The 13,629-nt window shown below is 46.8% G+C and overlaps 1 protein-coding gene across 1 annotated transcript in view; it reads left to right on the top strand.

Annotated features, from left to right (window-relative positions):
* The window catches only part of LOC119963399 (alpha-1,3-mannosyl-glycoprotein 4-beta-N-acetylglucosaminyltransferase B-like), a 300,546-nt gene that overhangs the window by 159,873 nt on the left and 127,044 nt on the right, over positions 1 to 13,629 (top strand). The window contains exons 4-5 of the mRNA XM_038792464.1: positions 221 to 354; positions 13,447 to 13,493. Of these exons, the coding sequence (XP_038648392.1) occupies positions 221 to 354; positions 13,447 to 13,493 (181 nt within the window). The remainder of the gene's footprint in view (positions 1 to 220; positions 355 to 13,446; positions 13,494 to 13,629) is intronic.

Raw genomic sequence — 13,629 nt, forward strand, 5'->3', positions numbered from 1 at the left:
GGGCTGAAGCCCCGCTGGTTTTTTGCTATTTTAAAGATTGAAAAAAGTTTAGATTAATTGTTTCTATTAATTACATGAATGATCCTCTATATGCTGTCTTGGTCCAAAAGTTCAAATGGACTTAAATGCATCACATGTGCTACCGTAGCAGTTGTCTAATAGATAGCTCATGTTCCAGTTGTGATATATTACTTCACCTGTCACTTTTTTCCTATTTTAGTTTTGATGGTGATGGGTGTACCCACAGTAAAGAGAGAATCGCAAACGTACCTGTTTAACACATTGAACTCCCTTATTTACGAGCTCTCTCCGGAGGAAAGGAAAAATTGCATAATAGTTGTACTTATTGCAGAGGTCAGTCAAGTTTTAATATTATTTTACCTTATGCAACGTTAGTCTAAAGTTGTTTTGCGAATAAAGTAGTAAACTTTACCACCAATACTGAACATCCACGAGAACTGTCAAACATATTAAATGTGCTCTCAAAATTGTAAAATGAATCATTGTTGTTTGTTATGTTGAACATCGGATGATGAATGGACCTTAACACTGAAGGGACAATCTGTTCCATCACTGTTGATTAAGTATTCAAACACTGAATGGGCTGCTTAGCTCAGCTAGGTGGTTAGTGTGTGGCTCAGCATAAGGCCAACAAAGTGGGTTTGATTCCTGTGTTGTTCTCTGCTTTGCTTCACCTGGATGGCTTGGATGTGTAGTGTTGAACAAAGAACAACAAGCTGTGTTAACGAAAAAACTAATTTATTAACACTACTAAATACAATTTGTACATATTCCTAGAGCAGAAGGTTACGATATTAAACTATGCTATCTCAAACTACAGAACTCTCAAATACACAACTGATGTCTTCTATGCCTAACCATCTTCTACCTCTTGTCCTGGACTCTCCAGCTCACTCATCTTTCCCAGAAATCTAAGTCAGTGCAATTTATAGTACTGTCCCTTAGCTCCCTCTAGTGGCTAGTTTTAACATAACATTATGTTATTTGTACATTTCTGTACATGTATGCTGTACATTTGTATAATGTCACAATTCCTGATCCTGCTTCCTCCCCCTGCCCCTGCCAGTGGAAGGCAATGGCAAACCACTGAGTCTGCACGTTCTCCCCGTGTTTGAGTGGGTTTCCTCCGGGTGGTCCGGTTTCCTCCCACAAGCCCAGAAAGACGTGCTTGTTAGGTGAATTGGACATTCAGAATTCTTCCTCAGTGCACCAGAACAGGTGCCGGAGTGTGGCGACTAGGGGATTTTCACAGTAACGTCATTGCAGTGTTAATGTAAGCCTACTTATGATGCTAGTAAATAATATTATTATTACAAAAATGACAAGAAAAATGGTTCAGGATGATATATACGTAGGCAATGAGCCACGGACCTGTTTTGGGGCAGAACATTCATGGAGTGGAGTTCCTGCCTATTCAACCAAATAAATACAGAGCCAAGTGTTTCTTTGCACCGAGGGTATTCACCTGAAGCAGTAACTGGTTCCTTGAGTATCGCTGAAAAAAGACACATCAGTCAGATTTCCCTGGAAGGACAAGGGGTGGGATTCTCCGACCCCAGCCGGGTCGGAGAATCGCCGGTGGGCTACGCGAATCACGCTACGCTGCCCCGATTCCGGGGCTTGATTCTCCGCGGAGCGGAGCGGAGAATCAGAGCCATTAGGGCCGGCGTACCAGCATGGTTGGCGAGGTGGCAGTCGGGGTATGTGACCACTCTCAGGCCCGGGCCGGCGCGTCGATTCTCCAGCCCGCATGGGCCGAGGGCCGTCATCAAAGAGCCGAGTCCTCTCACCGCCATTCTAACATCCCCTGAACCGACAGGACCTCGGCGTTGAAGGGTCCGGGGCCGGCCTGTGGATGGGGAGAGGGGGCCGACCCCGGGGGTCCCTCCCTAGTGGCCTGGCCCGCAATCAGGACCCTGCGATCGGCGGGCCAGCCTCTCTGTCTCCCAGCCTCCTTTCCTCTGCGCCGGCTCCTGTAACCCTGCGCCATTTGGCGTCGATGCCGGCGAGGGGAAGAAGGCCACCGTGTATGCGCTAGTTGGCGCCAGCCGAACTGCGCATGCGCGGACCCTGCGGCGCCGGGATCGGAAGCTGGAGTGGCGTGGGCCGCTCCAGCGCCGTGCTAGTCCCCTGTGGGCCGCAGAATAGGGTCACGGAATGGGCACTGACGCCGGAGTAAAACACTCCCATTTTTACGCCGGCGTTGGCACTTAGCTGCCCGATGGGAGAATCCCGCCCCTGCTATCTCATATGTTTGAGCAGCAGGTGAAGCTAACTGTTTCACGCTGCTACTCTGCAATAGCAACACAAGTGGTGTTCGCCACAACATGCCTGCTCTCAAACCAAAAAGACGTTCTGCCTATCACACAAATGAGTAATGTGGTGTACAAATTCCTTGCCAGTGTGATTATAGGTATGTAGGCCATTCATAGAACATCCAGTGTAGAACGAGGTCATTTGGCCCATCGAGTCTGCACCGACCCACTTAAGCTCTCACTTCCACCCTATCCCCGTACCCCAATAACAACGCCTAACCTTTTGGACACTAAGGGCAATTTAGCACGGCCAATCCACCTAACCTGTACGTCTTTGGACTGTGGGAGGAAACCGGAGCACCCGGAGGAAACCCATGCAGATACGGGGAGAACGTGCAGACTCCGCAAAGACAATGACCCAGCGGGAAATCGAACCTGGGAGCCTGGCACTGTGAAGCCACAGTGCTAGTCACTTGTGCTACTATCTGAAAGACTGGTGAATCGTATCAACCGGCATGACCCTTTGGCTGTTTGCAACAGCCAGGGCACTGACCATAAACAACCGGCCATTATTGAAAAACTCGAAACAACATTTATTTTACAACAATTACATACGTGAGTACCGGTAGAACCTCACCAGGTACTCTCCCCGATTCCAGACTGGCCAATCTTTTATACAAATATGGGTAAGCTACCCCACCCCTAACAGGGGAGCTCGTACATTCAAGGAACACGGGGAAAACAATCATCCCCACACTGTCTGACACGTGCACGTTATTATACATAATGCCCAATATTAGTTATAATTCTGCAATTGGACAATATTTTCTAAACAGTGCTGAGTGTGCCAAGAATTAGGCTGACAACCAATTAAAAATAATCAGTCAGGCTCACAGTGTGGCACACTTAACGTGTGCTAGATGTAAGACATATTAATACACAGGCAGACAGAAAGAACATGGAACAGAGTGCACCTCTTTCAACTGAACAAAATAGGCGACAGCCATTCTCTGGTTCATTCCCCAGGGCAATGCCTTAACCAATCAGAACCAACTTGTTTGTTTTGAATTTAAATAGAGCTTGGCAGTTAACTGTCAGCCATCGGTTAACTGATGATCTCCATGGTAATGTCTCAACCAATCAGAATCCACTTGCAACCAAGCAGCTGGGGAACTGTTGATAGATGAATGATATTTTCTCATGAAATATAAACTGTTGTTCCCTTTACACTTGGCATTCTTCTGAATATCCTGATGAGTGCAAGACAAAAAGCTTTGACATGCATCTTTTTACAGCAATACTCACATTTTATAATTCTTTAGAGGGCCCCTCTATTATTATATGCTCTCACATTTTCCTAACTACATCGGTAGGGTCCACCATTCCTCCTAAGCATAACTTCACACATACAATGTTTTGTCAGAGGTAAAAACCAGGCGACCACATTATTTAATGGGAACTTGCCTTTTCAAATCGCAGCACTATCATCGCTCACTTGGGTAAAACCTTAGCATTTCATGGCACCTGAAGTGAGCAACGCCTTTTGTACTGACCTTTCACATAATTCCTGCCTCCAAACCTTGGTTCAAGATCCCTTTCTGCTGGAGTGACTTTTGTAATTTACCAAAATCAGCACCCCTCCATCAAAATTACAGAAGTTCTTAAGTGTCCTCTTTTGCAATGGTGCTGCAATGTTGGGACAACAGCGTGCAGGCTCCCTACCTGCTCCCTTTCCTGTACTGATGAAAATATCTAGAAATAGGGGCAGAATATGTGGATCCAGGCCACATTTGAAGCCAAATCAGTACAATTCAGCCATTGTGCAGCAGGACATTTTGGCCCCAGGAGTTCACTTCCCTGGCCACCTTCTTGGTCTCTGGAGAAACATTGTGTCCCTTCTACTCATCTCCCTGAGTAACACTTCCAATGCTGCATCTGTGAACCATGAAATCTTCTTTCTGCCCTGTTTACTCCATTTCCCTTGCTCCATTTGTAGCACTGACAGTCAGCAGCAGCCTCTTTTCATTCAGAGAAGCTTCCCTGTAAGGGGAGAGGAGCTTTAAGATCTGGAGGCGGAAATAATGCTAGCTTCACATACTATTAGGTCCCCTGTTGAATGAAAAAATGAAATGAAAATCGTTTATTGCCACAAGTAGGCTTCAAATGAAGTTACTGTAAAAAGCTCCTAGTCGCCACATTCCGGCACCTGTTCGGGGAGGCTGGTACGCGAATTGAACCATGCTGCTGGCCTGCCTTGGTCTGCTTTCAAAGCCAGCAATTTTGCCCAGTGTGATAAACCAGCCCAGAATGTGTGGCCAGCCAACAGTGCAGATTGTGCTTGGCTTACACAGCAATTATTCAAGTGAGGAGGCAGTGCAAAGTTTACAATCTGCCTTCCTCAATAGGAATAGGCAGATAAACAGGTGCAAATGAATTTTTAGCCCTGTTTCGATTTTATATTATATAAAGCTGAATACTTTCCAGCCTGCATCACTCAGCTACAATTGATTTCATTTGATCATCTCCCGGTCAATTGGAAACACGCTAATGCGGCGCCCCTATTCAAACAGGGAGAGAGGAAAAAGTAGGAAACTATAGACCGGTTAGCTTGACCTCTGTGATGGGAAAACTTCTGGAATCAATCATTAAGGATGAGAACAGTTGGAAAGAGAAAGCTCAATCCACCATTGCCAGAATGCTTTTATGCTTGTCAGTATGCTTGACATACTAGCTTGGGTTTTTCGAGGATGTGACCAGCAAAGTGGATAATGGGGAACCTGTAGATGTGGTATACCTAGACTTCCAGAAGGCATTTGACAAGATGCTGCATAAAAGACTGATCTAGAAGGTGAAATCACAAGGGATTGGGGGAGAGTACTAGATTGGATTGAGGATTGGTTGACTAACAGAAAGCTGAGGGTCGGGATAAATGGGTCCTTCTCTGGCTGGCAAACAGTAACTAGTGGGGTGCCACAGGCATCAATCCTCCAACTTCAACTATTAACAATCTATATAAATGAACTGCAAGCACCGGCAGTGTGTAACATAGCAAAATTTGTGGATGGTACTAAAATAGGTGGAGCAGGCAGTGAAGAGGAGATAAGTTTACAGACGGATATATGTCGGCTCAGAAAGTGGGCCAAAATTTGGCAAATGGAGTTTAATGTGGATAAGTGTGAGGTTATCCATTTTGGCCGAAAAAAATAGAAAAGCAAATTAGTATCTAAATGGAAAACAGATTCAAAATGCATCAGGGCAGAGGGATCTGGGTGTCTGTTCACAAATCGCAGGTACAGCATAAAAAAGGCAAATAGAATTTTAGCGTTTATTGCAAAAGGACTGGAGTATAAAAGTAGAGAAGTATTGTTGCAATTATACAGAGTGTTGGTGAGACCATCTCTGGAGTATTGTGTCCAGTTTTGGTCTCCTTATTTGCGGAAGTATGTGATGGCATTGGAGGCAGTTCAGAGGAAGTTGACCAGATTGATTCCAGGGATGAAAGTGTTGACTTACGAGGAGAGATTGAAAAGTTTGGGCTTGTATTCATTGGAGTTTAGAAAAATAAGAGGGGATCTGATAGGGGTATATAAAATAAAGTAAACATAGACCAAATGTTCTCACTTGTGGTGCAATCTAGAATGAGAGGTCACAGGTATTGGTTGAGAGGCGGTAGATTTAAACCTGAGATAAGGAGAAACTACTTTTCGCAGAGGGTGGTGTGCCAAGGTGCCAGCTTGGCAGTGCCGAGGTGCACGTGCTCCAGGGGGAGGGTCAGGGAGCCACACTGCACTGACCCCAGCCACCCAGGGGTCTCCGATGGCCCGGGAGGTGCTGTTCCACCTGGTCCACGTTTCTGTGGGGAGTCCAGAGAATTGAGGGAGGCCGCTGGTTCCCTGGCAGGTAGATCGTAAGTAGGTTTACGACCTACTTCCGCAAGCATCATTAGGTCCCGCCCATCTTGGGTAAATCCCGCGAGGTGCGGAGGCAGTCGGGAGGCCCTCAGGAGGCCTCTCCCGGGATTCCCCGGGCATGTTGTGCTCTTGCACCTGTGCACCAAGCTCTGTGACAGGACCCCACTCGACTCCTGGAAGGACCCCGTGGCATAGACATTCAGGGTGACCATCACCTTGACGGCTTTTATACAATTGGAATAGTTTCTCAGCTGCTTACTATTGCTGCACCTCAATATCCTGGATCAATTTGATGAATAATGAGGCCGATTTGATTCGGGAACTTAAGATGAAGGAAGCCTCGGGGGACAAGGCAGGGATTCCCGCTCTCCTCATTACTGTTTGCCAACACCATATAACCCTGAGCAATGGCTCTGAGAGCGGCAAATATCTGGAGGGGAATAGTGAGAGGGGGTTGGAGCACAGGGTCTCTCTCTATGCGGACAATTTGCTGCTTTATATAACAGACCCGGTTTTGGTGGGGGGGGGGCAAAATCATGGAGGTATTAGGAGAATATGGGCGATTTTCAGGCTATAAGTTAAATATGGGAAAAAGTGGAATGTTCATGATTCAGGCACAGGGGCAGGAAAGGAGGCTGAAGGAGCTACCTTTTAAAGTAATTGGGAAGAGTTTTAGATATCTGGGGATTCAAGTGGCCAAGGATTGGGGACAGCTTCACAAGTTAAATTTGGGCAAAGCAGTGGATCAAATGAGAAGGGACTTTTGTAGATGGGATATGCTCCCACTGACGCTGGCGGGGAGGGTTCCGATGGCAAGGGTGACTGTCCTTCCAAGACTGCTTTTTTTTCAGTGTCTCCCGATTGTTGTCCCAAAGGCTTTTTTCAAAAGTATTAATGTGGCGATATCGAGGTTTATATGGGCGTGTAAAACCCCGAGAGTAAAGAGGACACTCCTGGAACGGGCCCGTGGGGAATGGTGATTGGCTCTTCCGAGCTTTATTAACTATTACTGGGCTGCCAACATATCGATGGTCAGGAAGTGGGTAGTGGGGAAGGGGTCGGCCTGGGAACAGATGGAGGCAGCATCCTGCAAAGGTACAAGTCTGGAGGCTTTACTGACAGAGCCCCTGCCGTTCTCACCGGCTCGGTACTCTACAAGTCCTGTGGTGGTGGCAGCCCTGAGTGTGTGGGGGCAATGGAGGCAGCATATGAGACTGGAGGGGGCGTCATTGTGGTCACCGATCTGTGACAATCACCGGTTTGTCCCGGGGAGGTTGGATGGGGGCTTTAAGGTATGGCAGCAGGCAGGGGTTGAGAGGTTTGGGGACCTATTCATCCAGGAGGGCTTTCCGACCTTGGAGACATTAGAGGAGGAGTTTGACTTGCCAGAAGGGAACGGGTTTGTTATCTTCAAGTGCGGGACTTTGTGCGGAGGCAGGTCCCAAGCTTTCCTCGCCTTCCCTGAGGGGACTACAGGATAAAGTGCTGTCACAAACAGGGGTTGGAGGTGGGAAGGTTTTGGACATATACAGGGAATAGTTAGAGTGGGAAGGGGCCCCCATCAGAGAGGTGAAGAGGAAGTGGGAAGAGGAGTTGGGAGGGGAGCTGGAAACTGAACTGTGGGAAAAAGCCTTGAAAAAGGTAAATTCATCCTCGCCCTGTGCTGACCTTAGCTTGATTCAGTTCAAGGTAGTCCACCGGGCCCACATAACAGTAGCCTGGATGAGTAGGTTCTTCGAGGAGGTGGAGGACAGATATGGGCGGTGTGGGGGTAGCCCGGCCAACCATGTTCATATGTTTTGGGCATGTCCGAAACTGAGGGAATTCTGGCAGGGATTTGCAGATGTTATATCGGAAGTCCTGGAAAGTAGGGTAACTCTGAGTCTGGATTTGGCAATATTTGGGGTGTCAGAAGATCTGCGGGCAAAGGGGGGAAGGGAGGGAGATATTCTGGCCTTCTCCTCCCTGGTGGCCTGGAGACGGATCTTGCTGAGATGGAGGGATTCAGAGCCCCTAAAATCAGGAGTGTGGGTCAGCGATATGGTAGAATTTCTCAGTCTGGAGCAAATCAAGTTTGCTCTAAGAGGATCAATACAGGGATTCGCCCGGAGTTGGCAGCCATTCATCAACGGGGCGGGGGGGGGGGGGGGGGGGGGGGGGGGGGGGGGGGGGGGGGGGGGGGGGCGGGGGGGGGGGGGGGGGGGAGAATAGGAGGCATGGTTATGTTAAATAAGGACAGGGAATTTAGTATACGGGTAATTGGTGATAGGGCGGGAGAAGTGGGGTTCGTGGTCTATTGTTTGTTGTTATTTTAGGGGTATTTTGTGCGTCGACCCGCGCGGTTGTTTTAGAAATGTCAATATGCTAAATTGTGAAAATTACAAATGCTTCAATAAAATATTTTTTTTTAAAGATGAAGGAAGCCTTAGGGGGCAGTGACCACAATATGATAGAATTTACCCTGTAGTTTGAGAAGGAGAAGCTGCAATCAGGTGTAACGGTATTACAATTAAATAAAGTTAACTACAAAGACATGAGGGAGGAGCTGACCAGAGTTGATTGGAAGGGGAGTCTAGCAAGGAGGACAGCTGAACAGCAATGGCAGGAGTTTTTGGGGGTTATTCAGGAGGCACAACAGAAATTCATCTGGAGGAGGAAGAAATATGCTAAGGGGAGGAAAACGCAACCATGACTGACAAGGGAAGTCAAGGACAGCATAAAAGCAAAGGAAAAAGCATACAATGTGGCGAGGATTAGTCAGAATCCAGAGGATTGGGAAGTCTTGAAAGCAAGCAGTGGACAACTAAAAAAGCAATAAGGGGGGGAGAAGATGAAATATGAGTGTAAGCTAGCGAATTAAATAAAAGAAGATTGCAAGAATTTTTTTTTCGATATATAAAAGGTAAGAGAGAGGCAAGAATGGACAATGGACCACTGGAAAATTAGGCTGGAGAAGTAGTAATTGGGAACAAAGAAATGACAGAACTGAATAGTTACTTTGCATCAGTCTTCACAGTGGAAGACACCAGTGGCATACCAGAGCTTCAAGTGAGTCAGGGGGCAGAGGTGAGTGAAGTGGCCATCACTCAGAAGAAGGTGCTGGGGAGATTGAAAGATCAGAAAGTGGCTAAATCACCCAGACTGGATGGACAGCACCTTAGCATTCTGAAGGAGATAGCTGAGGAGATTGTGGAGGCATTGGTGGTGATCTTTCATGAATTACTGGAGGCAGGGAGGGTCCTAGACGATTGGAAAATGACTATTATAACACCGCTGTTTAAGAAGGGAGGAAGGCAGAAGACAGGAAACTATAGGCCAGTTAGCCTGACTTTGGTTGTTTTGAAGATTCTCGAGTCTAATATTAAGGATGAGATTGAGGAGTACTTAGAAGTGCACGGTAAAGTAGGACTAATTCAGCAGATTCGTAGATTGCCATCCCATTTTATAATTGATCCAATGTCCATCCTGTTAAGTGGAATGAAAATCGACCATGTTCTATAATGGTCCCCTGATTCACTTCACCAGATTAACATCCAAACCCTGAAGAAAAATTGGTGTGGTATCTTCTGCTGCTGAGAAAGACTGTAAGACCATAAGACATAGAAGCTGAATTAGGCCATTTGGCCCATTGCATCTGCTCTGCCATTCAATCATGGCTGATATGTTTCTCATCGCCATTCTCCTGCTTTCTCCCCATAACTCCTGATCCCTTATTAATCAGGAATTATGGAACATGGTCGTTTTTTATTCCACTGAACAGGATGGACATTAGGTCGATTTTAAAATGGGATAGCAATCTACTTCCCCAGATTACTACTCAAGCAGAAAAGACAAAAAACTGTTCCAACTTTACTACAACAACGTATATTTATATAACATTTGATTTGATTTATTATTGTCACATGTATTAGTATACAGTGAAAAGTATTGTTTCTTGCATGCTGTACAAACAATGCATACCATACATAAGGAAGGAAGGAGAGACTACAGAATATAATGTTACAGTTATACCAAGGTGTAGAGAAAAGATCAACTTAATACGAGGTAGGTCTATTCAAAAGTCTGATGGCAGTAGGGAAGAAGCTGTTCTTGAGTCGGTTGGTACGTGACCTCAAACTTTGGTATCTTTTTCCTGACGGAAGAAGGTGGAAGAGAGTATGTCCGGGGTGCATGGGGTCCTTAATTATGCTGGCTGCCTTTCCGAGGCAGCGGGAATTATAGAGTCAATGGATGGGAGGCTGGTTTGCGTGATGGATTGGGCTACATTCACAACCTTTTATAGTTTCCTGCCATAAGGCTCCATACCAAGCTGTGATACAACCAGAAAAAATGCTTTCTATGGTGCATCTGTAGAAGCTGGTAAGAGTCGTAGCTGACATGCCAAATGTCCTTAGTCTTCTGAGAAAGTAGAGTCATTGGTGGGCTTTCTTAAATATAGTGTCAACATGGGAGGACCAGGACAGGGATTGGGCTACATTCACGACCATTGTAGTTTCCTGCGGTCTTGGGCAGAGCAGGCTCCATACCAAGCTGTGATACAACCAGAACAAATGCTTTCTATGGTGCATCTGTAGAAGTTGGTGAGAGTTGTAGCTGACATACCAAATTTCCTTCGTCTTCTGAGAAAGTAGAGTCATTGGTGGGCTTTCTTAACTATAGTGTCAGCATGGGGGGGGACCAGGACAGGTTGTTGATGATCTGTGCACCTAAACACTTGAAGCTCTCGACCCTTTCTACTTCGTTCCCATTGATGTAGATAGGGGCATGTTCTCCACTACGCTTCCTGAAGTTGATGACAATCTCCTTCGTTTTGTTGACATTGAGGGAGAGACAGGGCCGGCTCAAGGCACCGGCAACTCGGGCAGTCGCCCGGGGCGCCATGTGCTAGGGGGCGCCAGAGACTCGGGTCCCGCGCATGCGCAGTTGGGCCGGTGCCAACCAGCGCATGCGCGGTGGCCGCACTCCCCCAGGTGGCCGCACTCCCCCAGGGCGGCCCCCCCCTCTGTCCGCCCCCCCCCCCCCCCGTCCGCCCCCTCGGTCCGCTCCCCCCCCGCCCCCCCCCCCCGGGTCCGCCTCCCCCCCGCTCGGTCCGCTCCCCCCCCGCCCCCCCCCCTCGGGTCCCCCCCCCCGGGTCCCGCCCCCCTCTCGGCCCCCCCCCCCCTCGGCCCCGGCCCCCCCTCTCGCCCCCCGCTCGGCCCCCCCCTCGGCCCCGCCCCCCCTCTTGGCCCCCCCTCTCAGCCCCGCCCCCTCCTCTCGGCCCCCCCCCCCCCAAGGGCGCCGAAGTTCAGCTTGCCCGGGGCGCCAGCAACCCTAGGGCCGGCGCTGGGGAGAGATTATTGTCGTCTCACCAGTTCACCAGTTTCTCTATCTCATTCCTGTACTCTGTCTCGTCATTGTTTGAAATCCGACCCACTACGGTGGTGTCATCAACAAATTTGAAAATCGAGTTGGAGGGGAATTTGGCCACAGTCATAGGTGTATAAGGAGTAGAGTAGTCTTTAAACTAATAAAATGTCCCAAAGTGCTTTGGAGGGACATCATAAAGTAAAGCATGGCACCAAGCCACAAAAGGAGATATTAAATCAGATGACCAAAAGCCTGGTCACAGAGATAGGTATTAAGGAGTGTCTTATTTGTTTGCATGGGTCTCGCCTTCACAACCCAAAGATGTGCCGGTTAGGTGGATTGGCCACTCTTTTGAGGTCCACCAACAAAACAGAAGAAAGGAAAACAAACTGAGACCCAAAGCAAAAAAGGGCCGCTCCTGTTAGGGGCACAGCCCGAACATAACAGAGATCAACGGAAACTTAAAAACATCAAATAAGAGTGCAGTTAAAGGGGTCAATAGGTAGATTGGCTACATTAAATTGCCCCCTAATTGGAAAAAATAATTGAGTACTCTAAATTTAAAAAAAAGAGTGTCTTAAATGAGGAAGTTAGGTAGACAGGCAGAGAGATGTCAGGAGGGAATTCCAAAGCCTATAAAGGTCTAAGCAACTGAGGGCATGTCCACCAAAGGTGAAACGATTAAAATCGGGGACGCTCAAGAGGCCAGAATTTGAATAGGGCAGATATCTTGGAGGATTGTGGAGCTGGAGGAAAGTACAGAAATAGGGAAGTGCTAGAGCATTTAGGGATTAGAAAACAAGGATGAGAATTTAAAAATCAAGATTTTGCTTGACTGGGAGCCAATGTAGGTCAGCGAACTCAGGGGTGAAAGGGGAACGGGACCTAATGTGAGTTAAAACAATGGCAACAGAGATTTGGAGAATGGTAGAATGTTGGAGACTAGCTGGGAGTGCATTGGAATAGTCAATTCTAGAGGTAACAAAGGCATGAATAAGGATTTCAGTCGCAGATTAGCTGAGGCAAGGGATGAAGTCAGACAATGTTGTGGGGGTGGAAATAGGTGTTTTAGTGATGGCATTGATGTGAGATTGGAAGCTTATCACACAGTTAGTCTAGTTTAAGCAGCTGTGTTTCTGATAATATCTCTGTAAATCTGGCCCTTGTGCACTCAAATCCAAATACAAGGTTAACCTTTCTTATCAAACCAGGATTGCTGCAACCAGAATTATTGGGTCGTCTATTAGGATACAGGAGATTTGTGACTTACTGTGCCAACTAAAACCACTATAGTACAGTATAGCACTTTGACCTTTAATGTGTGTTAGTTAGTTCATTCATCATGCTGACCTAACTGTATTGTCATTTTTATTTATTTAGCAAGATTAGGATTAATGCCCCACATTGGTAGGCTGGGACAGTTCCCTATACCCTTGAGATCGTATAATCTAGTTTAGATTGATGGGATGGAAGTCTCTTCCTTCCATTGCTGTAGATTTGAAATGAGCTCAACCAGATCCTAAGGCCCCAAACCTGTAGCACAAAACCGCAGGGCGGCTGTTCATGAACACCACTGTAAAAAGGAATATCAGTTACGAGTCAAGGATAAAATTAAATTGTTGGGACAGAGTAGGAATAACTTCATTCTGCAAGATTAATTCTGATGTCTAGCATTATAAGTGGGATGCAACACCTGCAGGGAGCACAGATCAAGGAAATTGGGCCACAGCACTTAACCTATTCAGTCACGAGATTAAGTCTTGCATCTCAATAAACTGCACTTTACCCAGAGGTGATTGGTTCTATACTGAAGGACAAAAGTACAAAATTCATTCCCATAGTCATCAAAAGTGAAAATGTGCACTGTGAAATATTGAATGGTTAAATGCATTTTTCCTTTTCTTACTCTGCAGGTGGAAGAAAGCTACGTAAATAATCTGGCAGAGAATTTACAAAATACGTAAGTCTGACTTTAATCATCTTTATTGTCACAAGTAGGCTCACATTAATACTGCAATTAAGTTACTGTGAAAAGTCCCTAGCCACCACATTTCGGCGCCTGTTTGGGTACACTGAGGGAAAATTCAGAATGTCCA

This window comes from Scyliorhinus canicula, chromosome 3 (genome assembly GCF_902713615.1).
Source record: "Scyliorhinus canicula chromosome 3, sScyCan1.1, whole genome shotgun sequence".
Classification (NCBI taxonomy): Eukaryota; Metazoa; Chordata; class Chondrichthyes; order Carcharhiniformes; family Scyliorhinidae; genus Scyliorhinus; species Scyliorhinus canicula.